Source organism: Eschrichtius robustus, chromosome 6 (genome assembly GCF_028021215.1).
Source record: "Eschrichtius robustus isolate mEscRob2 chromosome 6, mEscRob2.pri, whole genome shotgun sequence".
Taxonomy (NCBI): Eukaryota; Metazoa; Chordata; class Mammalia; order Artiodactyla; family Eschrichtiidae; genus Eschrichtius; species Eschrichtius robustus.
Genome location: NC_090829.1, coordinates 21,043,919 through 21,071,441, shown reverse-complemented (window position 1 = coordinate 21,071,441; position 27,523 = coordinate 21,043,919). Strand labels below are relative to the sequence as shown.

Sequence of the window (27,523 nt, the reverse complement as noted above, 5' to 3'; positions counted from 1 at the left end):
CCCTTCTCTCTCTCATTTCTACTCCCTAGCGGTAATCACTTGTAATTCTTTTAGCTGACTGTTGGCATTTATTTCCACATGTCTAACATACTTATATTGCTGTTTCTCAGCTTTAGGCATTTCTTGGGACTTTCCACTCTATACAAGATGAGGAATTTACCTTTCTTTCACTCCCCCTGCTTCTACCCCATAATGCCACTTTCCTATTGCTTAACCTCCCAGTATAGTTACATCAAAATTTTGATTAAATTGGTATTCATTGTTTACATTACTGTGGCTGTGTAAACACTGTTCACAGCTGAGCCATGTGATATAGCAATAGCTTTCTCTTGCAGTTGTTTGTTTTCCCTGGAGTTAATAATTGTTTCTTTTTTTTAAACTTTGCTTATTTTTCTATGTACTTAGGGTTATTCTCCCTACTCCGATGGTTCTCCAGATTTCCTTGAAATCTCCTTTCCGTATGTTCAGTCTGCTTCAGGCTGAACTGGTTTCTGCCCTCATCATGGATATCCCCTCACCATTGTGTTGGGGCTTCCCTTTGGCTCTCTTGAGTTGGATCCGTTGTTTCCTATATTCCCTATCTTCTTTCCTGGTTTACTCCCTCCTTTTGCTGGGGTATGTCCTTCAGTAGTTTCCTGAGAAAAGGGTTATTTATTAATAGCAGGTAAATTTTTTTGTGACCTCGATTATCTGAAAGTGCCATTGTTCTACCTTAAAACATATTTGGCCATTTAACTGGATATAGAATTCTAGGTTGGAGATGATTTTCTCTCAGAATTTTGAAGACGAAATTCTATTTTGCCTTCTGCCTTCTAGCTTCTAGTTGTTGAGGTCTAAAGCCATTTATATGCCTGATTCTTGGTACCTGATCTGTTTTTTTCTCTTTGGAAGTTTTTTGGATCTTGTCCCTGTTGTTCTGTGATGTTATCATGATGGTGGGCCTTTGTGTAGGGGTCAATTATTGTTCATTCTTCTGGGTATTAGATGAGCTCTCTTAATTGGAAACTCATTCCTTCATTTTTGAGAGATTTTCTTGAATCATTTCTCTGTTGATTTCCTTCCTTTGTTTTCTGTATTCTCTCTGTGCAACTGTTATTCAGATGTTGGACCTCTTGCACTGGTTTTCTTATTTTGTTATTCTTGGACTTTCTAAATCTTGTTTATGGATCAAAGTTTATCTTCATACCCTCTGTAAGGGTATGAATGATGGTTTTTGTTGTTGAGTTTTCTTTTCCCCTTATGTTGTATGCTTTCTTCAGATTGCTGTTATTGGTTCATTCTGATCTCTGTCTTTCCTTTTAAAGATTTTCCTCAGGTATCTCATGATCTTTGGGCACTCATTTAAGAGTGGAGGTCTAAGAAGCAGGTCAAAAGACCTGAGTTTATGGGTGAATTTATTGGCTGGACTAAAAATATGTGATGTGGCTAGGCCTTTTGTTTGGGGAGCCTCAATCAATGTCAGTATCTTCATCTAATGAATTTAATGACTCTTCATTTATTCAATTAGTGAATTTAATGAGCACTTAATATTGTACCAGGCACTGTTCAGGTTGGCATATGGCCCTCATTGACATTTTAGTATTTTTAAGTCTTACCCCTTTGGCTGCTTAGTTTACAGAGAAGCTCCCCAATCACCATCCTTCTGCGGGCTGAGCAGAGTATGGCTTGGTGTCTCATTATTTAGTATTTCAAATATTTAGTCTCAACATCCATTCTTACAATCTCCTGTTTTCCTTTTGCCACTCAGCACTCCTTCTGGGTGTGCAGGGATCCCTCAGACCGGAGACCCTCTAGTTTACCCTCTCCAAAGAACAAGATTCCTGTCTTCTGTGTGTGTCGAGAGGTCGGGGCGGGGAGAGGAGTGGGGACCTGGGGTATCTAACTGCTTCTTATATAGACTTTCAGGCAGTTTTGTTTATTTGCTGGTTTTAACACTACCCTTCACGAGACACCTCTGGGGATTCTGAGGTGTGAATCAGGTTGTTTCTATGCTGTCTTCACTCCTGATTTAGGGATTAGTCTTCTCTAGTGTTTTAACTTGAATGTTTGTACTCCTCCACCAGCTTTCGAGCTTCCAAAATTGTTACTAATGTCTCTGCTGCCTTTCTGTGTGTCCTTGGGAGTTATGCTTTTAAAAAAGAACCCCCTAAGTGTCATTTCAGTGGGGATTTGCAGGAAAGCAAAAGTAAGTGTATATAGCCCACCTCATTTCATCTGCTTTGCCCTCACCTATATCTGACTAGTTCTATAGATCTTCCATCTTCCACTCTTGGATTTTATATTGTCTACATCAGTGCTAGGGAAGAAAGGGAGTAATGCAGATTATTCAGAATGGCTTGTTACATTGTACTCCTGGGAGAATGGAGGTAGGGGCAGCTTGTATAGTCTGGGAAGTTATTTTAAACACAGTGATATAGCAATGCTGAATATCTACCCAGACAGAACTCAGACAGCTGTCCAGCTTCTCCATCCTGACCACCCCCTAACAGAGCATTCACTCTCAGTCTGAGGAAGTCTTCTGCAGCCTGAGCTTTTTGTCTCATATACCACATCCCTGGAGCTGAAGAACTTGCCCATCGGGCAGACCCCATCAGCCCTGTTTGTCTTGAGGGAGAAGCTAATATAGTAATTACGGTAGTTGGTTTAAAAGCTTGTTGCTGATGACTGGAGCATGGGAAGGCAGTTTTAGACTTCTGTGCTCTGGAATACTTGCTGATGAGTAAACTGGACATGCGACCAACAGTAAAGGCATAGGTAATGACACCAGATCAGTATCAGGACCTGAAAGCAAAATGTTTGCTAAATGACCTGCGGATGATAGAAAATTGGAAGGTTTTACATTCGACTTCCTTTCCTCTGAGGCACTGGACTAGATCTCTGAGGCCCAGCTCAGGAGATTACGGACAGCTAGGTTTACACCACTGTGCCTGTCTTTCTCTTTTTGAAGTGGCTCTTGTTCAGTCAACTTTCCAAAATCCTTTTCTTTTTGACATTTGTTTACTTTTACATTTCTAAATTTTAGTGGTTGTTGTTTTACTTGAGTTTATCAAGCATTGGTCAGCTTCCACTGCTTAGAAAACAGTAGATGTTGTGTGACTGAATTTTTTCTGCCCTGTTTTTTACCAGTTAATTTAACAGCTCCTTAATTTTTCTGTCTTCTAATTGAAGAGTATTTTTTATTTGTCACTTTGTTTGATTTAAGTAATGGGGCTTCCAATGTCAGCAGCATATTTAGTTTGAGAGAGCAATGGATTGTTTGCCACGTGTGTGCACTGTATATGTAGACTACACACACACAGGTTTTTCTGTACATAAACACACACATTTTATCTGTTTAGGGCTTCAAGCAGCAAGCTCTTACGGTATCCACAGACCCTGAGCATCGCTTTGAACTTGCTCTTCAGCTTGGAGAACTAAAAATTGCGTACCAATTAGCAGTGGAAGCGGAGGTATGTACTAATTTATGATTTTTTGTAAGTGATGGAAGGGTCAGTAGGTACTTATATGTGTCTACTATAAGTTGTGTTTTAAAGTTTTCTGAAATGCAAATTAGTGACTCATTTTGGTGAGGTTGTTGCCTTCCTTTGGTCTTCTTAAAAAATGAATTACGTTTATCTTTGCATAAATTAAATGGATTATATTGGAGATATGTATTATTATATTCTTATTAATATATTCTTAGCATTCTAATTTAAGAAAAAGTGTTTTTTTTTAGTCTTACATGAGATCTGTTTTGGAAGAGAAGGAAAGAGAAGGAAAGGATAGTAGATAAAGGAGTCTGGAACTCTAAAAGAATGCAGACACAGCAGTAATTTGCCAATATCCCAAACTAGTGAGGAAGACGTTGGTTTTAAAGAAGGGTTCTGACATTTTGAGACAGTTTAATGACATTTTTATGGATCGTTGTATATTTTGTATATTGAGGGCTCCCAGTTGTGGTTTAAGTCTAGCATTTACTGGTAAATTCATTTCAGATGTACTAAATAAATTTTAGCTATGTTAAGATCATCCAAATGAGCAGCATTTTATTTGATTTCTGAGAAGCTACAAATGACAGAAATAATATTTATTATTAAATATTTAAGGACATAAAACGGTTTTTCTGCTTTCAAAAAGTGGTATTAAATCGTTCCTTAAAATAATTACAGTCTAATTACCTTAAAACTCGTTAGTTTTAGTTTCACTGTGTAATTACAAAATAAAAATATAATGGGCTGATGATTATTCACGTGCAGCATTAAATTTGATTTGTGTTTGAATTAATTTTATGTATGTGAATAATTTCGATTTCCTCATTATACATTTTGTCATTCCGTTCTTATTTTGATAGACCCTACTTAACAAGCACAGCTCAGTATACATAAAATATGTATTTTATAATTATAGAAAAAGCACAGCTCAGTATACATAAAATATGTATTTTATAATTATAGAAAATATAAAATTGTTAGTACAATGATGTTCAGACTAACAGAATAATGTTGATGTTGGAAATTCAAATGTTTATTTAAAAGATATTTTAATGTGGAATCTCTTTTCTTACAGTCAGAACAGAAGTGGAAACAACTTGCTGAACTTGCCATTAGTAAATGCCAGTTTGGCCTAGCCCAGGAGTGCCTGCACCATGCACAGGATTATGGGGGTCTGTTGCTTTTGGCCACTGCCTCTGGAAATGCTACTATGGTGAACAAGCTAGCAGAGGGTGCGGAGAGAGACGGCAAGAATAATGTGGCATTCATGAGCTACTTTTTACAGGGCAAGTAAGTATTAACCCAAGGTCTAAAAGAGGTGGGCACAGTAATAAAGCACTGACTTCAAGGGTGGTCTTTGGAGAGGAACATGAAGAAGGAGCCCTGGAGCGAGTGCTGATGCCTGGCCAGGCGGTGCTGCTGATGGGAGCAGGCAGGAGGACAGTGCTGCTTTGGAAGAACTCAAAGGATGCTCTTCAGCAAAGGATGCTCTTAACCACATTTGGTCTAAATGTCTGAGCAAAATGAGCTGCTCAGGGAGGCTCAACTGGGAGAAATGTTAACCCCTTTCTCAACAGCCCTGCCACTTAGTGGCTAAGGTATTTTAGTTAATGAAGGCAGGAGGCTGTTGGGCTGCTTGTTTCATTTGGTACCTGAGCGGCAGGTGATTTTACCCAAGTTGAATAATTCTGATCTGCTTACAACAAAAATAAGGTGGATGAGGATGCCAGTTACTTTTAGATTTGATTTCAACTATAAAGCATAAAAATGTCATGTATTAAAAAGTTGTAGCAGTTAGTGCGTATGAGATCATTTCATTAGTTGACCGTGTTATGAAATAAAACACAGAAGTATTCATTAACTTTGCCCTACATACTTTTTAAACCTCACACTTAATCATAAAAACTTTGAATGTGTATGTGTTTTATAACATATGTATGCGTAAATTTATATACCTGTAAGAATAGGTCCACTATTTCTTATCAATAACTCAAAAACCCAAAAACATTCTGAGAATATTTGGTGGCAAAACCTGGCCTAAACACTGAAGTATTATTATTAGTTGCTTTTATGCCACTTGGTTTGTTTTTATTGCATTTAGTATTCATGTGTTATAGCAGAATGTTTATGTTTGTGAGTCTGATGCTGAGGGTATTATGTAATGTATATGTACTTTCTAAAATCCAAAAGGTATTACCTTTTTAAAATCCAAAAAATTCTGAGTTCTAAAGCACGTTATCCACTTTATCAAACTTACACAGGAAAAAGTTAAAAAAAGAAAATGGACACCTGGATATTTTCCTACTGGGCACCACTGGATTGTCCAGCATAGTCCGTGTTAGAGATGCTGCCCTCAAAACTATACTTGTGAAACCGAGTTTCTGCTCTTCATATTCTGAAGCCCTTAAATGTGCTCATCTAAGCTACCTTGTTTTAAAAAGCCCCTTTAGATTCTTCTTAGGGAAGTTAAGGAGATTGAAAAATCTCTCGCACTCCTGGAGTCCGTTATGTAACACACTGGTGATGGCAAGTTAGTGGCGCAGTGACAGAAAAAGAGGTGTATGTGTGAGAGTTGGAGAGGGAGTGCTGACTTGCCAGCACTAAACCCACATTTCTTTAATGTGGTAAGTGCCATTATTATCGCGTTCATTCTTGGTAACAGTGCCTCTCCTTTTTAATCTTCAGGCTTGATGCTTGCCTGGAGCTCTTGATTAGAACTGGACGACTGCCAGAAGCTGCCTTCCTGGCACGGACTTACTTACCCAGTCAGGTTTCAAGGTACAGACTTTTCATTTTAGGAAGAAATGTTTGAGATAAAAACAGAGCCCTTAACAGTCTCCCAATGGTTCTATGATATCTGTAATAGGGTGGTGAAACTCTGGAGAGAAAATCTCTCAAAAGTCAATCAGAAAGCAGCAGAATCCCTTGCTGATCCAACAGAATATGAAAACCTTTTTCCTGGATTAAAAGAAGCCTTCGTTGTAGAAGAATGGGTGAAGGAAACACATGCTGACCTGTGGCCGGCCAAACAATACCCACTGGTCACGGTGAGTGCCTGGGGTGCCTCATCCCGTGTGACTACGGGGTGGAAAGGCATTCACGACTTAAGGTTTTGAACTGCACCACATACATTATGGTTCGATTAAGAGCTAGTATCTGGGATTTAGGCCAAGTTTATAGATGAATTATGCTTTCAGAATATTTCATTTCATCATTGCTTTATTCTCTGATAGCCAAATGAAGAAAGAAATGTTATGGAAGAGGCAAAAGGCTTGCAGCCCTCAAGAGCGGCATCTCAGCAGGTCAGTCAGACATGAGAAAGTTTGGTTGAAATTTGTTGATTTTAAGTACCATTTCCCACTTCCTAATCCTGATCTGCCTTTCCTTCGGGAAAAATTTCAAATTCCTGAACAGATTCCTTTATGTGTGTTTCTACTTGGGTTTTCAGGAACTTGATGGGAAACCTGCTTCTCCTACTCCTGTTATTGTGGCCCCCCCGACAGACAACAAAGAAGAAAAGGTACGGACATCATACCCAACTTCCTATTGGACCCCAGCCTCACCCTCCCTCCCCGCGAACGTCTGCAGGATGTGCAGGCCTCTGCATTTTAAGTGATGTAATCAGTTTCAGAGCAGGGGTTTTGAAATGAGAAGATGCCCCCTTTTGACTGTTGTTTTAGTTCCCTTTGGATCATGAATCACAGATAACTTTTCTTTAATAACTTTGCTTTAACACAGTACTATATAACTCACCCTCTTCCTTTTCTTTGCAGAGTTTACTTGAACTGGAAGTAGATTTGGATAATTTGGAATTAGAAGATATTGACACAACAGATATCAACCTGGATGAAGATATTTTGGATGACTGAATAATGTTTCCCATTTACTCAACTAAACAGATCATTATTATGGACAGGTATTGATCGTCACCCTGACCACAGTGCTTTGGACTCTGAGAAACTCCTTAGATTTTTATATGTAGATGCTGTGGCCCACTGGGAGCACAATGCCCTCATCTTCAGAGGAGTTTATGTGCAGCATCTAAATCACAATGTTTCCTTGTTAACTAAGACTGCTGTGGGCTTTGATTTTTTTCATACTGTCGTTAAGACCATATCTCATAAAATCTTTTGAATTAATGAAGATACTTCAAAGTTTCCTTTCTGCATAATGAAAACAGGATTCTAGTTTTAGAAGGCTGAGCCAAAACTACACCTCAGCTAGGGATCAGCCCACATTCTCTTTTCTTTGAATAACTATTTTCAAATACCATCAATCAAATTTTTCTTAGAACTGAATATCTGTGCTAAACCATTTTCCTTGACCTCACGGCATTATTCCTCTCTATGTAGCTTTCTTATGCCTTGCCCTGACTTTGTCTGGTAGGTACCCGTTTCTGGAATCAGGGTCTGAAACCCCAGCTCCTCTGACCTCATTAAGCTGGGCTCTAGTTAAATTACCGACTGGCCCATTTGGTAACACAGAGAGGCATAGTACTTTTTTTTTTCCTTTCTTGTTACACTGTACTCATCTGACATGATTAGAAAAATTCATAACCAGGCACTAAGATGTACTTCTCAGTTATCCCCTCGTAGCCTAGGAAAGTGAGCCAAGTAACAAATTTTTCTTTGTATTTCTGATAGAGGCACTATTTGGAATTTAAAAAACAAAAGAAGTAATTTTATAGGGAACTCCCAATTTTGACATTTTTAAACCGCTCAGTATTAACAGAGAAAACTAGCCAGTATTTAGTAAAATGAAATTTATTTTAAAAATATCTTAGGAAGCTGCAGAATTGCTAATGAATGCTTCTTGATAAGCTTGCAGTGTTAATTCTATATATGCTCCTTTCTGTGCTTCTGTTTCTGCAAAGACCTGTTTAAAAAAAAAAGTTTGAAAATAATAGAGCATATACTATTGATGAAGTTTTTAGTTTTGAGACATCACTAACAAACATTTCTGTAGTAGCAAAGGAAAGTCCCAGTTTAAAAAGCCTTCCACATTTCCAGTATTTTTCTGATTACCAAACAATAAGCATACTACATGGACAGAAAACAGTATCACAGTTAAAGCAATACTAATTCTAAACACCAGAGGTATCCAAATATGGATGCCATCTTTCAGAAAAAAATTAAGAAACCTGACATTGCTGGATCAAAATAAAAACCATTAGGTTCAAGAGAAATCTGGAGGATGAGAGTTAGCAAACTGATTTTTCACTTTAAAGAAAGAATGGTTTTTTTTTCTACCCCACCTATGATGGCATCATCACTGGTTGTTTTTATCCTTAGTAAGCTTTATAACTGCTTTGAAGTATGCATGAAGTAATACTGGGATAGAAGCCAGATCCACAAATACATGTCTATCCTGAGCATTAGAATCTAGAGATGAAAATTATACAATGGTCTTCCTTCCTGAAAAAAATCATCTCTCAACATTTACAGAGACATCTATGTTAGCCCATAGTTTTGAGAGGTATGCAATTCCAAAATGATAGTGCAACTAAGGCTTGGTATTATACAAGCACTGCCCTCCCAGCTTCTGGACACCTGAACAGGAATGTGACCGAACTGGAGGACAGGAAGCTGCACTGGGGACGTGTACTACCCAGCGGTCCTCCACCACACCCCGCTGGCGACCTGAGCACTTAGTTGCCAGTACTGCAAAAAACAAGGGGGCTACTGCCCCACTGTCTGAACTTCTTGGACTCCAGCAGCAGCTCTGTTTCTACTGTCCAGGCTAAAGAAATATGGGAGCTCTGATCACTCTGGTTCAAAGCCACAAATCTGTTTAGTTACCATTAAATATGACCCACTTAAAACTTCCTTCCAGCTCAGTCACCACACAGTAGCTAATGTGAAAAAAGTCCCTTTACCTTAACTAAATGTAATCCCTCAGCAGCCTGCTCTTTGGCCTCTTGAGCTGACTGGCCATCTGGATGGAGGATGTGATAGAGCTGGACCAAGCTGGTGGCATCATCGACTCTAGAGGGAAAGGGTTTACTGTTAAAAGGGTTTATTGTTTTCTTCTTTTTTAATTTTTAATTTTTGTTTGTACTGTTTTGCTTCACAGTCCTATAAAATGTGCCACACTTTAAATTACATTTCAAACTTTCCTTGGGCCAGAAAAAATTTTTTACAGCCTTCAGTTTCATATTTTCAAAGGCACTTTCAGGAATACTGGCTAATCTAGGCTTCATACCAACTCTGAGATAGGTAGGGCAGGAGTCAATACAGGCAGGGCCCAATTTATGACAGTGAATATATTCTAAATGTGGCTGTATCCTTTTTGGAAGCAGAACATCATTTCTTGTAGAAACAGCATTCTAATGGTAGATGATTTCCAAGCCAGCCCGCATCATCAGCAGATAACATAATCCAACTCAGATGGTGTGACTGTACCTTCATCCTACATAAGCCAGAGGCTGGTGGTCATGGGGATTGCTCAATGCCACTTGCTTTTAGGTGCATTAGCAGTGACATCTGCTAACGAATTTCCATTGAGACTCTGAATTAGTGGACAGATGCCTCTGTATGAGGCATTTTAGCAGTCCAAGGAAAGACTCCCAGGCCTCCTGTATTCACAGGAACCCATCAGTTAAAAATCAGCATCCTAGGGAAGCAAATTTGAAATTATACATAGCAAACAAAAGGAAAGTCTGGTTCTACCTCAGCAACCTATCTAGTGTCACACAAGATGAAGCCATAACAAAAGCTCAATTCTTACAGTTTGTACTTATCTTTTGTGAAACCTATAAACAATTTTTATCAACCTTAAAACTTAGCTAGCCTTCCCCAAACTAATCTCTGTGCTCTCACATAGTCAATACCTTCCTACCATTTACCACCTCAAAGCTGAGAGGGTATATAAAAATAACCCTTCTAATGGCTTCACAGGTGAATTCTATCAAACATTTAGAGAAGAGCTAACACCTATCCTTCTCAAACTCTTCCAAAATATAGCAGAGGGAGGAACACTCCCAAACTCATTCTATGAGGCCACCATCACCCCAATACCAAGACCAGACAAAGATGTCACAAAAAAAGAAAACTACAGGCCAATTATCTCTGATGAACACGGATGCAAAAATCCTCAACAAAATACTAGCAAACAGATCCAACAGCACATTAAAAGGATCATACACCATGATCAAGTGGGGCGTATACCAGGAATGCAAGGATTCTTCAATATACGCATATCAATCAAAGTGATACACCATATTAACAAATTGAAGGGTAAAAACCATATGATAATCTCAATAGATGCAGAAAAAGCTTCTGATAAAATTCAACACCCATTTATGATAAAAACTCTCCAGAAAGTAGGCATAGAGGAAACCTACCTCAACATAATAAAGGCCATATATGACAAACCCACAGCCAACATCTTTCTCAGTGGTGAGAAAATGAAACCATTTCCTCTAAGATCAGGAACAAGACAAGGTTGCCCACTCTCACCACTACTATTAAACATAGGTTGGAAGTTTTAGCCACAGCAATCAGAGAAGAAAAAGAAATAAAAGGAATCCAAATCAGAAAAGTAAAACTGTTACTGTTTGCAGATGATATGATACTATACAGAGAATCCTAAAGATGCTACCAGAAAACTACTAGAGCTAATCAAGGAATTTGGTAGAGTAGCAGGATACAAAATTACTCCACAGAAATCTCTTGCATTCCTATATGCTAATGATGAAAAATCTGAAAGAGAAATTAAGGAAACACTCCCATTTACCACTGCAACAGAAAGAATAAAATAGAAACCTACCTAAGGAGACAAAAGACCTGTATGCAGAAAACTGTAAGACACTGATGAAAGAAATTAAAGATGATACAAACAGATGGAGAGATATACCATGTTCTTGGATTGGAATAATCAACATTGTGAAAATGACTATACTACCCAAAGCAATCTACAGATTCAATGCAATCCCTATCAAACTACCACTGGCATTTTTCACAGAACTAGAACAAAAAATTTCACAATTTGTATGGAAACACAAAAGACCCCGAAGAGCCAAAGCAATCTTGAGAAAGAAAAATGGAGCTGGAGGAATCAGGCTCCCGGACTTTAGACTACTACAAAGCTACAGTAATCAAGACAGTATGGTACTGGCACAAAAACAGAAATATAGATCAATGGAACAGGATAGAAAGCCCAGCGATAAACCCATGCACATATGGTCACCTTATCTTTGATAAAGGAGGCAAGAATATACAATGGAGAAAAGACAGCCTCTTCAATAAGCGGTGCTGGGAAAACTGGACAGCTACATGTAAAAGAATGAAATTAGAACACTCCCTAACACTGTATACAAAAATAAACTCAAAATGGATTAAAGACCTAAATTTAAGTCCAGACACTATAAAACTCTTAGAGGAAAACATAGGCAGAACACTCTATGACATAAATCAAAGCAACATCTTTTTTGCCCACCTCCTAGAGAAATGGAAATTCAAACAAAAATAAATGAATGGGACCTAATTAAACGTAAAAGCTTTTGCACAGCAAAGGAAACCATAAACAAGATGAAAAGACAACTCTCAGAATGGGAGAAAATATTTGCAAATGAAGCAACTGACAAAGGATTTATCTCCAAAATATACAAGAAGCTCATGCACCTCAATATCAAAACAACAAACAACCAATCCAAAAATGGGCAGAAGACCTACATACACATTTCTCCAAAGAAGATATACAGATTTCAACAAACATGAAAAGATGCTCAACATCACTAATCATTAGAGAAATGCAAATCAAAACTACAATGAGCTATCACCTCACACCGGTCAGAATGGCCATCATCAAAAAACCTACAAACAATAAATGCAGGAGAGGGTGTTGAAAAAAGGGAACCCTCTTGCACTGTTGGTGGGAATGTAAATTGATACAGCCACTATGGAGAACAGTGTGGAGGTGCCTTAAAAAACTAAAAGTAGAACTACCATACAACCCAGCAATCCCACTACTGGGCATATACCCTGAGAAAACCATAATTCAATAAGAGTCATGTACCACAATGTCCATCGCAGCTCTATTTACAAAAGCCAGGACATGGAAGCAATCTAAGTGTCCACTGACAGACGAATGGATAAAGAAGATGTGGCACATATATACAATGGAATATTAGCCATAAAAAGAAACGAAATTGAGTTATTTGTAGTTAGGTGGACAGACTTAGAGTCAGTTATACAGAGTGAAGTAAGTCAGAAAGAGAAAAACAAATACTGTATGCTAACACATATATATGGAATCTAAGGAAAAAAAAAAAAAATTGGTTCTCAAGAACCTAGGGGCAGGACAGGAATAAAGACACAGACGTGGAGAATGGACTTGAGGACACGGGGAGGGGGAAGGTTAAGCTGGGATGAAGTGAGAGAGTGGCGTGGACATATATACAATACCAAATGTGAAATAGATAGCTAGTGGGAAGCAGCTGCACAGCACAGGGAGATCAGCTGGGTGCTTTGCGACCACCTTAGAGGGGTGGGATAAGGAGGGTGGGAGGCTGATGCCACAGAGAGGGGATATAGGGATATATGTATGCATATAGCTGATTCACTTTGTTATACAGCAGAAACTAACAAACACAACATTGTAAAGCAATTATACTCCAATAAAGATGTTAAAGGAAAAAAAAAAAACCGTTCTAGAGTGGGGTAAAGAATTTCTTAAGACATGGTGACCTCTGAGAGATGCTCTGGGCTCATTCCAAGGCCCATCCACCCTAAAGGCCATCTCTTGGTAGAACTGAGAAGCCAGAGGTCAGAAACTAAAACTTTCCAGAGGAAAAATATTTTTTAAATGTTCAGTATAAATCTGTTGTGTTTGTTGTAATCTAATAGTCCAATAAACGTGACAACAAAAGATAACAGTAATTCTCTTTAGAGCATAACCATGTGAACCCATAAAGGGCTTAAATGGGTTTCTATATCTTAGTCATGCTTAGGGCTTCTTTACGTTCATGCTACGGTAAAATGCCTGTGTCTCACAGAATAATTTAGCTTCACACCCAGCCCATATTTGAAATTAAAAAAAAATAAATTTACATGTAAAGATTTTAAAGGCATCTCAATTCAAAACCAACAGTGGAACTTCAGTTTGAAATGTGCAGAATCTCAATTCTGGCCTGGGCTCCATTCACTGAGGACATGCACCCTCTACTGTTTAGCCTGGGATTTGCAGCAAACTGTCCTGTTCAGCATTCCCATAGGAAGTTTTACTTACGCAGATCAGGAAATTCAGGGAACTCAAAATTCCCTCCCAGTATGCAAATGAACTGCTTCAGAGGTAAAGCATACGTGTGATGAGTATTACTATAATATTACTTATTAGTACTCCTCGATAAAGAACTTTAATTTTCAAAGAAATTTTTTTTTTTTTTAAATTTCTTTCTTTTTGGCTGCATTGGGTCTTCATTGCTGCGCACGGGCTTTCTCTAGTTGCGGTGAGCAGGGGCTACTCTTCACAGTGGTGCGCGGGCTTACTGCGGTGGCTTCTCGTTGCAGAGCACAGGCTCCAGGCGCGTGGGCTTCAGTAGTTGTGGCATGCGGGCTCAGTAGTTGTGGCTCACGGGCTCTAGAGTGCAGATTTGTGACGCACGGGCTTAGTTGCTCCTCGGCATGTGGGATCTTCCTGGACCAGGGATAGAACCCGTGTCCCCTGCATTGGCAGGCGGATTCTTAACCACTGCACCACCAGGGAAGTCCAGAAGTACATTTCTGTGTTGCTCTAATTTCTTATAAAAAATGTTAAATTCTTTTTATAATAAAATAATTTCAGAATATTGACATTTGAGAAGCTTTATAAGAAAATTTATTCACAGGAGATGTCACTGCTAATGCAGCTAAAGGCAAGTCATTTTTGGGCATCCTCATGACCACCAGCAGCCTCCTGCTTATGTGGGATGAAGGTATATTTCTGCCCTCTGAATTGTATTACACTACATACACCGGAGAAGAGGGCTAGCCTGGAAATCACTTACCATTAGGAATGATGTTTCTATGAGAAATGACACTGTTTCCATATGGGCTGTATTTCTTAGACAATATGGAACCTTCTAGTTCCAAATGCCTTACCTTTGTGTGAACGGTTCAGATTACGCGGAGGATAGTCTGAGTCAAAACTCCTTACATTCAAGATGGCAATGATCACTAAGCTCTCTGGTGACTTTCTTACTACAGCCATGTTGGTTTCTTTTCCTTGTTATTTTGGCCTTTCTCTAACTCAACCAATGGAAAGATACTCGAAAACAATCTTCTCCTCAGTTCATCACAAGTTGTAAAGTATTATTTCAGCTAGAAGGCTGGGTGCACACCAGTTGCATGCTAAAATACAACAGACATTCTTTGTTTCACGCAACTTTGAAAAAAACCTGTAACCTTTTTAATGCCTTAAAAATCTTGCAAAAACAAGGAGGATCAAAAGCAAGAGTATTTTCATAAATTAAATGATGACTTTTACTGAAAAGCACCCATCAGAGCTTATGTCTACTTCTTTACATTTCCTATTTAATCCCCTTTGAGTATATGGAAAGTTCACTGGTATCCGGGAGCACCAGTAAGGCCAGGGATAAGTCAATATCCAGGGTATACAGTACAGATCCAAAGCCATTTACTCTTTCAAAGAATCCAGCCCTGTTTACAGAACACGGAAGCAAAGACTGAGAAAACTGGGTTATACTGGAAAAACAAACCCATAAATAAACTGCGGTAAGTGAAATCTATCACTGGACAGTACATTGTTATCACTGGAAAAATAACATTAAATACAAGTTTAATGGTAATAAGAATTTCTTTACTTACTAAGATCATACTTACAAATCTCTCTGAATCTGGTCAATCAGTAAACCATCAATCTTTTTCTTATTTACAAAATACCAAGCCATTCCACCGAAGTGTCTTGTTGAACGTAAAAGGTCATACTTTCCATATTTATCTATATCTTCGTAGGTCTGATGATGAATCTATCCACATAAAGTGCAACTTTTCAGAAATATGAAAATAAATAGAAGTGAGCAGCATTACCAGTATACATCTACTAGCATGTGAGCTGCCCAAGAAAGTATCAGTAAACGAGGTCTACTTATACCGGCCTCCACTATCACTAACCAGAAGATATGATTTAGACCAGCCCTCCACTGTAGAAGCATATAGGGCCTGGAACAAGTCTGCCAAATATTTATAGCCAGATCAATTACTCTTCAGCAGCCACGCACTATTTATGAAGCTCCTATTACATATATATATATGGACCACTGGAAATAATGGCCACCACTCCCTTTTTTCCCTATCCAATCAACTACCCCTTTCCAACTTATTAACTAATGTTCCTTCAGTTCTTTTAGAGTGATCTTCCTAAATGAGGACTTTGATGAGGGCATTCTTGTGTTCAAAAGGCTGCTGATTGAAGTCCAGATTTGTCAGCCTAGCATCTGAGGTCACCTGTGATATGGCCCCATCTACCTTTCTAGCTTAATCTTGAACCACTCCCCTACATATACACTGCATGTACAAGCAAACCAGATGACTGGCCATTTCTCAAGTATACTTTGTTTCCTGCCTGTTCATACTTTCCCCTCTACCTGAAACACCTCTCCTCACCCAACTCCACCAGCCATAATGTTCCCTGCCCTTCTAGAACCCTCTTCAAGAACGCTATGACGCCTGAGAGCACGTTGTAACCTTCTCTTAGCACCTAACATCTTAGACCTACAGTGGTAATTATCTGTGTACTTAACTAGCACTCTTCCCCACAATCATTTCTGGACTTCGACAGGGCTCCCTATCCTAGTTCATGCCATAACCTATACCTCCACAATAATACCTTATACATGGAACGTACTACATGATTATTTATTAAACTGAACTGTAAGATACATAGACTGCATTTTGGCAAATTTCAGTGAACAACTGTTTCCTGTGTGATAAACTGAAAAAAGAATAGTCTTTGCCGTCAAGTTAGGGTCTTATCTCTACCACTGACTAGCTGTGCAACTTTCAACAAGTTACTTAACTCTCCAAGCTTAAGTTCTCTCATCCTTCAGTCAAGGGTTGTTGTGAGGATGAAAATATCTATCTGGTGTACATCAGGCACTTGATAGGTGTTCAGGCATTTCCCTTCTCTTCCCCCTGTATCAAAGCTTATAACCTAACTCATTGTGCTGGATTAAAAAATCATACTCGTAATCATACTTAAGCCCATACTTTAGAAACTGTAAAATATACTCACTTTGATATATTCAGCAGAATCTGGCTCAAACTGGGCAACGCAGAGATTGAGGACATCAACATGCCGGTCCTGGCTGTACATGGTCTAAGCCAACACAGCAGAGTTGGAATTAGCTGAGAAGAACATGAGCGTGCAACACCTGTCCTGACGCCATGCCGGGCCTGCCCATCCACACACAGGCCACATCTGTGCCCAGCAAGAGGGATGCAGAAACAACACAGGCTTCGGAACGGTCCCACCTGGATTCAAATCCTAGCTAAGCCAATTACAAGATAAATAACCCTCCTTATCATTAGAAATGTCTGTTTATCAAAGCAAAATGCCCAGCAGCACCAGAGCCAACTGTTCAACAAAGAAACCATCAGCACTACCTCTATGAAACAAAAATCACCTTACCTGAAGATTTTCTTCCTTGAAAATTACTGGTGTTAAAATTCTACGACCTTCTTTTGGGAAATAAATTTGAATCATCCGGTCCCTTTCTTCCCAAGAGGCTTTGCGTAGTGTGCCACTTGGTTCTCTGACGACAATAAAACGCTCCTGAAATAGAAAACATAATCAAGGATGAGTTCACGAGGACTTAGTTTTAGTTCCAGTGTCCCACTAAGCACCATTATAAGAATAACTTGCAATCAACAATATAAAATGCAAGCGGGAAACATAAGATGCAATCATCTGTATGATTTCCATGATAACTGTAAGCCTCAAAGACCTGGCGAGATTTGATACTCCCTTCACTAATCACTGCCGTGCCTCTGACAATCAGAAACCTAAATGAAAGTATGTACTAAATGTGATCTATAGCCCTCAAGTGGGTTCAATACGTAAAACGGTTCAACTAAAAAAAGGTGACCTGAGATTCATCTAAATCCATTTCAGAAGAAAGAAGTGCTATAAAACCTTTCTGAATTATTTCATTTCCCCATCCTAAAGTCTCACACAGACAGACTTTACTACTTTATGATTTATGTTTAAAGTCCCAGGGATTGAAGGAACAAACCCAAAGGTGTGGAGTCTTAATCCCACACCTCTGTGATGCCTCATACTGGAGACACAAGTGTCAGAGAGACCGGCTGGTCGGCCTGCCAAATCCCAGGCCACAGGACTGCCTCCTCCACTGAATTCCACCCACTGTGTGTACACCCAACTGGCAATTTATCACGTGCAGGATTCTTAACACCTCTCAGATATTGTTAATATTGTTACAGAACTGGAAAAGGTCAGGAACTGTGGATTACAATTCTTTGCAACACCCAGAGTGACTTACACAGAGCTTTGCACATAGCAGATAAATGAGACACATCTGATTAATGTTTAAATTAACCAGATGGTACTGACTCTCAACTCTTCAGAGATGTAAGAGTCTCTGAATGTGTTCTGAGGATAATATAATTAAAACTTTCATCAGGCACTGCAAATAGAAAAAAAAAATAGCAGATGGCAAAGTAACACAGTTGTTCCTCAAAAGGATTTTGGTAATTTGAATTCCAAGTTCCTTTCTCCCTCTCAGGTTATAGAATGCTCCCACAACCAGCCTGCACAGCACTTCAAACATATATAAAAGCAAAAATTCTAATTAAAAATGAAACTCTGATCCCTGTTCATTATGTCAGATATACAGGTGATTGATGTACAGACATGGACATTGCTCAAATCATGTCTTCTAACCAAAATCACATATGATAAAAAGATTAGTACAGGGTGGCCCTTTTCCCAGCCCTATCACTATGCAATATTCTACTGCATTTTGTGGGCTGAACTGTAAATTACTCTTTTACTCTTTACTTGAAAAGGCTCAAACAACAACTAATATATTTTGTAAGTGCCAGAGTGTTCTTTTGGAACTGGCAATCAGAGGAAGAGGAGCTAGACAATAAAAACTACAACAGATGAAGTGGTGCCTGAAAATTATCTGGGGAAGCCTGCCATTTTTACTGCAAATTCTGAACAGTGAAAATCCTTCAGGAAGTCTGAGTTTTTTGGGCATCAGCAAGAATTTCCATCTTAAAAAGCTTCAGCTAAGGAAATCAGTCTAACTTGAGCAGAAAGAATCTCCCTTCTCCTATTGCCTTGAAGATATTTTCCTATTTGTGGTTTGAGGGTAGGTTTCTGTCTTGTTCTGTCTCAGAACACCTGTCTCTTTTTCTGCAGTCAATCTGGAAATACTGTGTCCATAATCTGTAAGGAAATGGTGACACGATGATGTGGTGCTGGTTTGCATTTTTCTTCTTTATGCTGTATCTGCCAGGTCTCACTCAGTCGCAGAAATTCTGGTTTGGAAGATTCAGAGACAGCTGGGTCACACGATGTTGACCCTCGTCCCTCAGGCCCATCTCTACACAGTATTTCAAATAAAAATCATTTTGCAATTAGACATATACTTACCCGGTGTGGTATGCTATATGATATATCAGTAAACACGTATTTGGCTGTTTCTGTTCCTTCCAAAATCTTATCTTCAGCTAACACGTCATTTATTGGCGCTCGCTCTTCCAGAACTGGTGGCATTTTTAATCGGACTTTAGCTGCCTCGACTGCCTGTCTTGTAGCCTAATGAAATAAAATATTTCTTGGGAAAGCCGCAAGGTTACAGACCAAAAGGATCACCTGGCAAAAGCAGATACTAATGAAAAATGCTAGACTGCAAAGAGAAGAAGCTGTAGCCATGAATAAGTGAGTAAAAAGCCAAACTTGGGCTCCTGGGCCCTGGTCTTTGCCTCTGTGGTGTGGCTGAGAGCACTAGCTACAGGCTTAACCATTCTCAAAACAGCAAAGGGACGCTCTAAGACAGAGCCAGGCCACAAAAGCTGCCTGAAATAGGCCAAAGGATTTCACTTACTGGGTGCTTACTATGTGTTTCAATATTTTGTATTATATTTGGCTCATTTAATGCCCACAACTACCTTATGAGCTAAGGGCTACTGTTAAGTCATTTTATGAGAGAGAAAATAGAGGCACACAAATGTTAAGTAAATTGCTAAGAAGCTGCAGCACTAGGATTTGAACCCAGGCCACTTAACTCCAGAGCCCATGCCCTTAACCACGGAGCACACCGCCCCATGCCATACTGTTAGCGGTGGTCACCTCTGAGAGGTGAAAGGGGCCCTTCGTGTGATGTGCTATTGGGTATTTGAATTTTTTGCTATGACTCTTAATTATTTTTGAATTAGAAAGAAGAGCTATTGCTCTTCACATATTCGTACATCAAAGCATTTTCCACAAAGCACTCAATACCCACGACTCCAGGAGGACCCTTGCCTGGAGCTGGATGCTGTTCAGAAGGATCTCATAATCTCACCAAAGCCTCAGCCTCAAAGTACTCACAACAAATGTTCCTCTAGGAAGGAAGCTGGAACAGGCAGCACAAAGGGAGGCTGATCAAGCTGGTTCTGGAGCAGAGGCGGCTCTGCTGGACAGCCAGGCCTGACCCACATGCCCAGTCTGCCTAATTCCGGCCATACCCCCTGCTCCTCTCTGCCTGCCTGCTCACATCTCTTTTCTCGGTTCTGTGCCTGCAACCCCCCTCACTAGCACCTGTGGAAGAGCAGCTACCAACATCTGAAGGGGTCCTGGAAATCTTGTTTAATCCTTTAAAGAAAGGTATTATACCAATATTCTTACATTCACATACCTCTTCCAACTGTGCTTGGGTCATTAGCTTATAAGTTGGTGGCTTCACTTCTTGTATAGCTGGCTTAAAAATCTTCTGCAAATCTAAGCCTGTCATCTTGATGAGTATGCTTTGGACTTCCTCATCCATAAAGGTAGGTTTCTTGATCTTTGAGCTACCAGATTCTGTTAAAATGAATTTTTAGTAAGTAAGATGTCAAAAATGACAAACCAACAAGACCTCTAAATGGAAACGTCAACAAAAAAAATTATTAACACAAGGTCTACCTCAGTATGCATAATACTAATACCTACAAGATTCCTTCATTCATTCATTTAAAATTACTGAGCATTCACTATGATAAAGATACAGTTTCTGCCAAAAAGGCACTCAAAGTCTAGTGAAGAAAGCAACATGAAAAAAGTAGCTAATGCAACATTAATAACAATCATGGTTACTACCATCTACAGAGTTGCCTCCTATATGCCACGCATTACATACATTTTCAGGAGTGCTTACAACAACCCACAAAATACTGATATCCCAGTTTTGTAGATGAGGATATCGGATATTGGAGTCTTCCTAAAGACAACTAGCTATTAAAGATAGAGCCAGGATTTAAACCGAAGTTTATCTGATGCTAGAGCCTAGATCAATTCCACTCTTCCATTACGCTCCTTAGAGCAAGTGCTACATACAAGGAAGGTACAGGGGGTTGTGTGATTACAGAGGCAGAAACTAAACATAGCCTGGGAGCAGAGAAGGGCATGGTAGGGTCAAAGAAGGCTTCCCAGGGGCCTGAATAGAGCAGAGAAAAAAAGGAAGGAAATTCTAGGCTGAGGGGATCCAGCTAGGAAAAAGAGGCCTGGGTCACTGGACATGATACTGAAGAGGTCATGTGGCATCATGGAAGAAAGTTGGACAGAAGAGGAGGAGACTCAGATCTCAGCTCTGCCTTATGCAGCTTGACTATCCCTTTGCCCAACCTCCATTTCCATTAGAAAAAAAAAAAGCCATTCCTTCCCAACCACCTCTTCCTCTGCTAGTCCTATAAATGCTGGTGTCCTGGTGTCCCTCAGGATTCTGAACTACATTCTTCTTTTCTCCCTTCTCACATTCTTGATGGATGATCTCCTAACCTCCTATAATTACTTCTATATGCTGGAGACTCTAAAATCTGAATCTCCAGCCAAGATCATCTTCCATCCAACTACCCAATGGATATCTCACATGCAGTTCAATACTGCCAAAGCAGAACCCATAACTTCTCTCCTGTCACAAACCTGCTTTTCCTATTATCCTTAGCACCATCCAACAGGTCACGTGGGCCAGAAGCCTACAGTCATTCTTGACTTCTCCTTTACCCTCCACATCTAGCCAACAGCAGGAGTAATGTTAACAGCTGACACTTGTTAGATATTTACTATGTGCCGGTACTAACTACTTTACATACTTGGCACGTTTAATCCTCCTAACAACCCCACAAATACTATGATTATCCCCACTTTACAAAAGAGGATACTGACACAAAACATACTGCCTGTTACACCTCATAAATCGGTCTTTAATCCTCCATTTCCCACTGCCACTACTCTAGTCAAGGCCATCCTATCTCTTGCCTTAGCCTCCTAACCTATCCCCCTGCCTCCATTCTGACCGTTCTCCACAGAACAATCAGAGTCATCTCTTAAAAACGTTAATTCAAACAACAGAAAAGATTAACAAAGAGACGGTTCATTGAAAAGATAAGCATAATTGACAAACCTTTAGCTAGACCAAGGAAAAAAGAGGACCCAAACCAACAAAATTTTACCTGAAAAACACATTACAACTGATAGTACAGAATTTCAAAGGATCCTAAGAGGCATGAACAACTCTATGCCAACAAACTGGACAACCTAGAAGAAATGGAAAAATTCTTAGAAACATACAATCTACCAAGACTAAATCAGGAAGAAATAGAAAATCAAAACAGACCAATTACTAGTAAGAAGACTGAATCAGTAATAAAAAAATTCTCCCAATGAAGAAAAGCCCAGGACCAGATGGCTTCACAGATGAATTTTACCAAATATTTAAAGAATGAATGCCCATCCTTCTCAAACTCTTCCAAAAAATCGAAGAGGAAGGAACACTCCCAAACTCATTTTATGAGGCCAGCATTAACCTGATACCAAAGCCAATAAAGGATACTAACAGAAAACTACAGGCCAGGACTTCCCTGGTGGTGCAGTGGTTAAGAATCCGCCTGCCAATGCAGGGGATGTGGGTTTGAGCCCTGGTCCAGGAAGATCCCACAAGTCGCGAAGCAACTAAGCCCGTGCACCACAACTACTGAGCCTGTGCTCCAGGGCCTGCGCATTGTGACTACCGAGCCCACGTGCTGCAACTACTGAAGCCTGTGAGCCTAGAGCTCAGGCTCCGCAACAAGAGAAGCCACCACAATGAGGAGCCCACGCACCACAACGAAAAGTAGCCCCCGCTCGCTGCAACTAGAGAAAGCCCGCGCACAGCAACAAAGACCCAACAATCAATCAATCAATCAATCAATCAATCAATAAATAAATACTACAGGCCAAACATTCTCAATAAAATACTAGCAAATTGATTCAGCATAACATTAAAAAGATCATTCACCATGATCAAATGGGATTTATTTCTTGGGCTGCAAAGACGATTCAACATACTCAGGTCAATCAATCAATATTCATAGAATGAAAGAAAAAAACATGATTACTTTGACAGATGCAGAAAAAGCATTTGACAAAATTCAAAATTCATGATTAAAAACTTCTAACAAATTAGGTACAAAAGGATCACACCTCAACATAATAAAGGCCATATATGACAAACCCACAGCTAACAATCTACTCAATGGTGAAAGGCTGAAAGCCTCTCCTCCAAGATCAGGAACAAGACAGGGCTGTCCAATCTCATCACTCCTATTCAACACAGTACTGGAAGTTCTAGCCAGAGTACTCAGACAAGAAAAAGAAATAAAATGCAACAGAATTGAAAAGGAAACTGTCTCTATTTGCAGATGACATGATTTTATCTATAAAAATATCCTAAAGACTCTATCAATAAACTGTTAGATCTAATCAACAAATTCAGTAAAGTTGCAAGACACAAAATCAATATACAAAAACCAATACCATTTCTGTACACTAACAACAAATTATCTGAAAAAGAAAGCATCAAAAACAATACAATATTTAGTTATAATTTAACCAAGGAGGTGAAAGATTGCTATACTGAAAACCACAAAACACTGCTGAAAAGAAATCAAAGAAGACACAAATAAATGGAAAGGTATCCTGTGTTCATGGATTAGAAGAATTAATATTGTTAAAATGTCCATACTACCCAACGTCATCTATAGATTCAATGCAATCCCTATCGAGGGTCCAATGGCATTTTTTTACAGAGGCAGAAAAAACAAACCTAAAATTTGTATGGAACCACAAAAGACCCTGAATAGCCAAAGTAATCCTAAGAACAACAAAGCAGGAGGCATCACACTTCCTGATTTCAAGCTATACAATCAGAACAGTATGGTATTGGCATAAAAACACATAGACACATAGACCAAGGGAACAGAATTGAGAGCGCATAAATAAACTCATGCATATAGAGCCAACTATTATTTGACAAAGAAACCAAGAATACTCAAAGGAGAAAAGACAGTCTCTTCAATAAACGGTGCTGGGAAAACTGGATATTCACATGTAAAAGAATGAAACTAGACCCCTAGCTTACACCATTCACAAAAATTAACTCGAAGTGAATTAAGGACTTAAATGTAAGACAGAAACCATAAAACTCCCAGAAGAAAACACAGGAAAACAGCTTCTCGACATTGGTCTTGGCAGTGATTTTTTGTATATGACACCTAAAGCACAAGCAACAAGATTAAAAATAAACAAGTGGGACTACATCAAACTAAAAAGCTGCTGCACAGCAAAAGAAACAACCAACAAATGAAAAGACAACGTACAAAATGCAAAAAAAAATTTGCAAACCATATATCTGATGAGGAATTAATATCCAAAATATTTAAAGAATTCATACAACTCAATATCAAAAAACCAAATAATCCAGCTAAAAAATGGGCAAAGGACCTGAACAGACATTTCTCCAAAGAAGATGTATGAAAGGTACATGTAAAGTACTCAACATCACTAGTCATTAAAGAAATGCAAATTAAAACCACAATGAGATATCATCTCATACCTGTTAGAATGGCTATCATCAAAAAGACAAGAGATAACAAATGCTGGTGTGGATGTGGAGAAAAAAGGAACCCCTGTGCACTGTTGGTGGGAATGTAAACTGGTACAGCCACTATGGAAACAGTATGGAGGTTCCTAAAAAAAAAAAGAACTACCATATGGCCCAGCAATTCCACTTCTGGGAATATATCTGAAGGAAATGAAAACACTATGTTGAAGAGATACCTGCATCCCCATGTTAATAGCAGTATTATTTACAATAGCCAAGACACAGAAACAACCTAAGTACCGACTGATAAACGGATGGATAAAGATGTGAGATATATACCCACTCATTCGTATTTTACATATATATGTATACATATTTACATACATACGTATATGTTTATGTGTACACAAGAGTGAGATATGTTTACATACCTCACATCTTTATATACACATAAACACATATACATACACACGTGTATGTAAAATACATATATGTAAAATATAGTGAATAACATATAATTTTGTTACAGATACTTCTGAATTTTTCCAGAAAGATAGTTTAAAAACATGTAAAAGATGGTTCTGTTAGAGTAAGCACTCCTGATAGCATCCTGTCTTTACAGTTACTAAGAAAGAATATTATCAGTGAGAAGAAAAGCATCCCAAAGATCACGTCCTAGTAGAAAATCATGGCTGTCAGAGAAGTTTAAAATTTAATATGTAAAATAATACACACACACATTTTTCAGCCACAAAAAAGGAGGAAATCCTGCCATTTGTGACAACATGGATGGACCTTGAGGGCATTACACTAAGATAAATAAGTCAGGCAGAGAAAGACAAATACCGTACGATCTCATTTATATGTGGAATCTAAACAACAACGACAACAAAAACTCATAGAAAAAGAGACCAGATTAGGCTGGAGGCGCGGGGGGGTGGGGTGGGGGGCGGCGCGGTGAAACGCACGGTGCCGGGGGGGCGGGGCGGTTCTAAGATGAAGATGGTCAAAAGGTATAAACTTTCAGTTATAAGATAAATTCTAGGAATGCTGTATGGTATACATGAAAGTTGTTGTGAGTAAATCCTAATAATTCTCATAAGAAAGAAAACCTTTTTTTTTTTTTCTTTTTACCTCTGTGAGAAGATGGGCGTTAACTTACTGTGGTAACGATTTCACGATATATGTAAAGCAAATTATGTTGTACACTTTAAAGTTACACACTGCTGTATATCAAATATATCTCAATAAAACTGGAAAAAAACTTTTATCTTAACAATGTAATCAAGATCACTCCCATACTTAAAACTCACCAATGGCTTTCAACAGCATTTAGAAAAAAAAGTTACGGTCATCTGCTTACTGCACTGTGTCCCCACTAGACTCTGTGTTCTCCCAAGGCCACAGTCCTGTTTTGTACTGGTCTCTGGCACCCAGGGTCTCTTACAGTGCCTGGCACACCGTAGTGCTCAGCACTACTCTCCCCTCAGACAATCCCTCCCAGTCCGCCAGCTTCGGTTAACATTTTCACTCCAGTGCTTCTCAATTTCTATGTAACTTGTATACCCGACACCTCCACTTGAATCTCAAAGGCACCTCAAATTTAATGCGTCCAAAACAGACGTTTAACTTTGCTTCCCTTCCCATCTCCTTACCTCATCTACTCTTGCTTCTTCTCCCCCATTTCTCCTCCTCTCATTCCCCTCTAAAAAACTGCCCTATAATTAATCTTCTGTGTCTCCGTGTAAATGGGACTACTCTCCACTCAACTGCTCAAGCCAGAAACCTGAGAAGTAACACTGATTTCTCCTTTGACATCCAAAGTCATAACCAGCCTCATCAATCCTACCTCCAAAGTGGGTTCCCCAACTACCTGTGTTCAGTCTCATTTCTGGATTTTGCTTATGCTGTTTCCTCCGCGTGGAATGCTTCTTGTTTTCTCCCTGGCACGATTAGCCAGGTCTCAGCTTTGGCCATATTCTCCAGGAATCCTTCCTTCCCTTTTCAACCTAGTTTGAGTGCCACTCTTCTCTGCGTCCCCTATCACAGTCCGGGTCACACTGCACTGCCATTCCCCACTGGGCCAGGAGCTAGCTCAGGGCAAAACCCATGTCAGTCTTAGTCCACCGTATCCCCTAAACCTAGCTCTGTGCTTTACAAAGAGCGGAGCCCAGGCACTGACGCTTAAGTGAAGGAACGAAATGAACAAACGCGGTAGACGACAGACCCCGCGGGTACAGGAGAGAGCCGCCTGGGTCTAAGGTCGCGCTGCGGGAAGAGCTGGGGCCCCCGCGTGGGTCTCGCCAGCCTGAAGCAGGCTCTAGATCTCCCAGGAGAACGCCCAAGCGGACGCCCGGCAGGTCACTTACCCGCCTCGGAGCCGAGCCCACGGCATGGCGTTCCCGCCCCGCAGACCCCGGGCAAAGGGTGGAACAGGGAACCGTGCCGGGGCCGAGGGCGGGCCCGGAAACAGACCCGCCAGTTGATCCGAGAACCTGCCTGCAGGCTGAACAGCAACACAGACGCTCTCAGGGTCGCCATACTTATCCGGGCCACTTATGCCGGAAGCGGCTGAGAGCGATTCCGGGTCTCGCGCGGTTCTTACGGCATTCTGGGAAATGTAGTCTGGAAGAGGGAGGAGGGAGGAGGCAGCAGGAAGCTACGCAATTTCTATTTATAAAACAATAAATTTCTGCTTATGAAGCAATAGATTGTTTCTTGTAAACCGCTTGTTCACAACTAGAAGGTGTTTATGTGCTCTTTTTCCTAGACCTTTCCTTCGTTTCCATGGCTCTCAATAACAAATTTCCTGCCCAAACCTTTTCTCCCAGCCCCAGGTTTAAATCCAACTGCCTATTCGACTTCTCCGTTCAAACTTCTCACGGGCCCCCACCCCACTAACCCCACCAAATAACACCTGATTCCAAGCTCTGATTGCCACCACCATTCCCCATCAACTCACGCACCGTTTGCTGTCTTGGAATCTTAAGTC

At 39.8% G+C, this 27,523-nt stretch overlaps 2 protein-coding genes across 2 annotated transcripts in view; one reads left to right on the top strand and one right to left on the bottom strand.

The window, feature by feature from the left end:
- COPB2 (COPI coat complex subunit beta 2) overlaps positions 1 to 7,613 on the top strand; it is a 28,762-nt gene extending 21,149 nt beyond the window's left edge. The window contains exons 16-22 of the mRNA XM_068545996.1: positions 3,339 to 3,449; positions 4,546 to 4,760; positions 6,156 to 6,248; positions 6,337 to 6,517; positions 6,704 to 6,772; positions 6,919 to 6,990; positions 7,244 to 7,613. Coding sequence (XP_068402097.1) covers positions 3,339 to 3,449; positions 4,546 to 4,760; positions 6,156 to 6,248; positions 6,337 to 6,517; positions 6,704 to 6,772; positions 6,919 to 6,990; positions 7,244 to 7,339 — 837 coding nt within the window. The 3' untranslated portion in view covers positions 7,340 to 7,613. The remainder of the gene's footprint in view (positions 1 to 3,338; positions 3,450 to 4,545; positions 4,761 to 6,155; positions 6,249 to 6,336; positions 6,518 to 6,703; positions 6,773 to 6,918; positions 6,991 to 7,243) is intronic.
- A 604-nt stretch (positions 7,614 to 8,217) lies between these two features.
- Positions 8,218 to 27,094, bottom strand: MRPS22 (mitochondrial ribosomal protein S22). The gene is made up of 8 exons (XM_068545997.1): positions 26,901 to 27,094; positions 20,332 to 20,495; positions 19,086 to 19,250; positions 17,097 to 17,240; positions 16,701 to 16,784; positions 15,290 to 15,435; positions 9,346 to 9,454; positions 8,218 to 8,345 (listed from the first exon to the last, which is right to left on the bottom strand). The coding sequence occupies exons 1-8, from the start codon at positions 27,070 to 27,072 to the stop codon at positions 8,250 to 8,252; spliced, it is 1,080 nt and encodes a 359-aa protein (XP_068402098.1). The 5' UTR covers positions 27,073 to 27,094; the 3' UTR covers positions 8,218 to 8,249.
- Between the last annotated feature and the right edge of the window lie 429 nt (positions 27,095 to 27,523).

Excerpts from the sequence above, each read along its gene's own strand:
- MRPS22 (XM_068545997.1), bottom strand. The coding sequence starts at position 27,072 with ATGGCGACCCTGAGAGCGTCTGTGTTGCTGTTCAGCCTGCAGGCAGGT. Across the intron at positions 9,455-15,289 it reads GACCAGATTCAGAGAGATTT|AGTCGATGATGCCACCAGCT; the intron begins GTAAGTATGATC and ends CTTTCCCTCTAG. Across the intron at positions 8,346-9,345 it reads AGGGATTACATTTAGTTAAG|GTCTTTGCAGAAACAGAAGC; the intron begins GTAAAGGGACTT and ends TTTTTTAAACAG.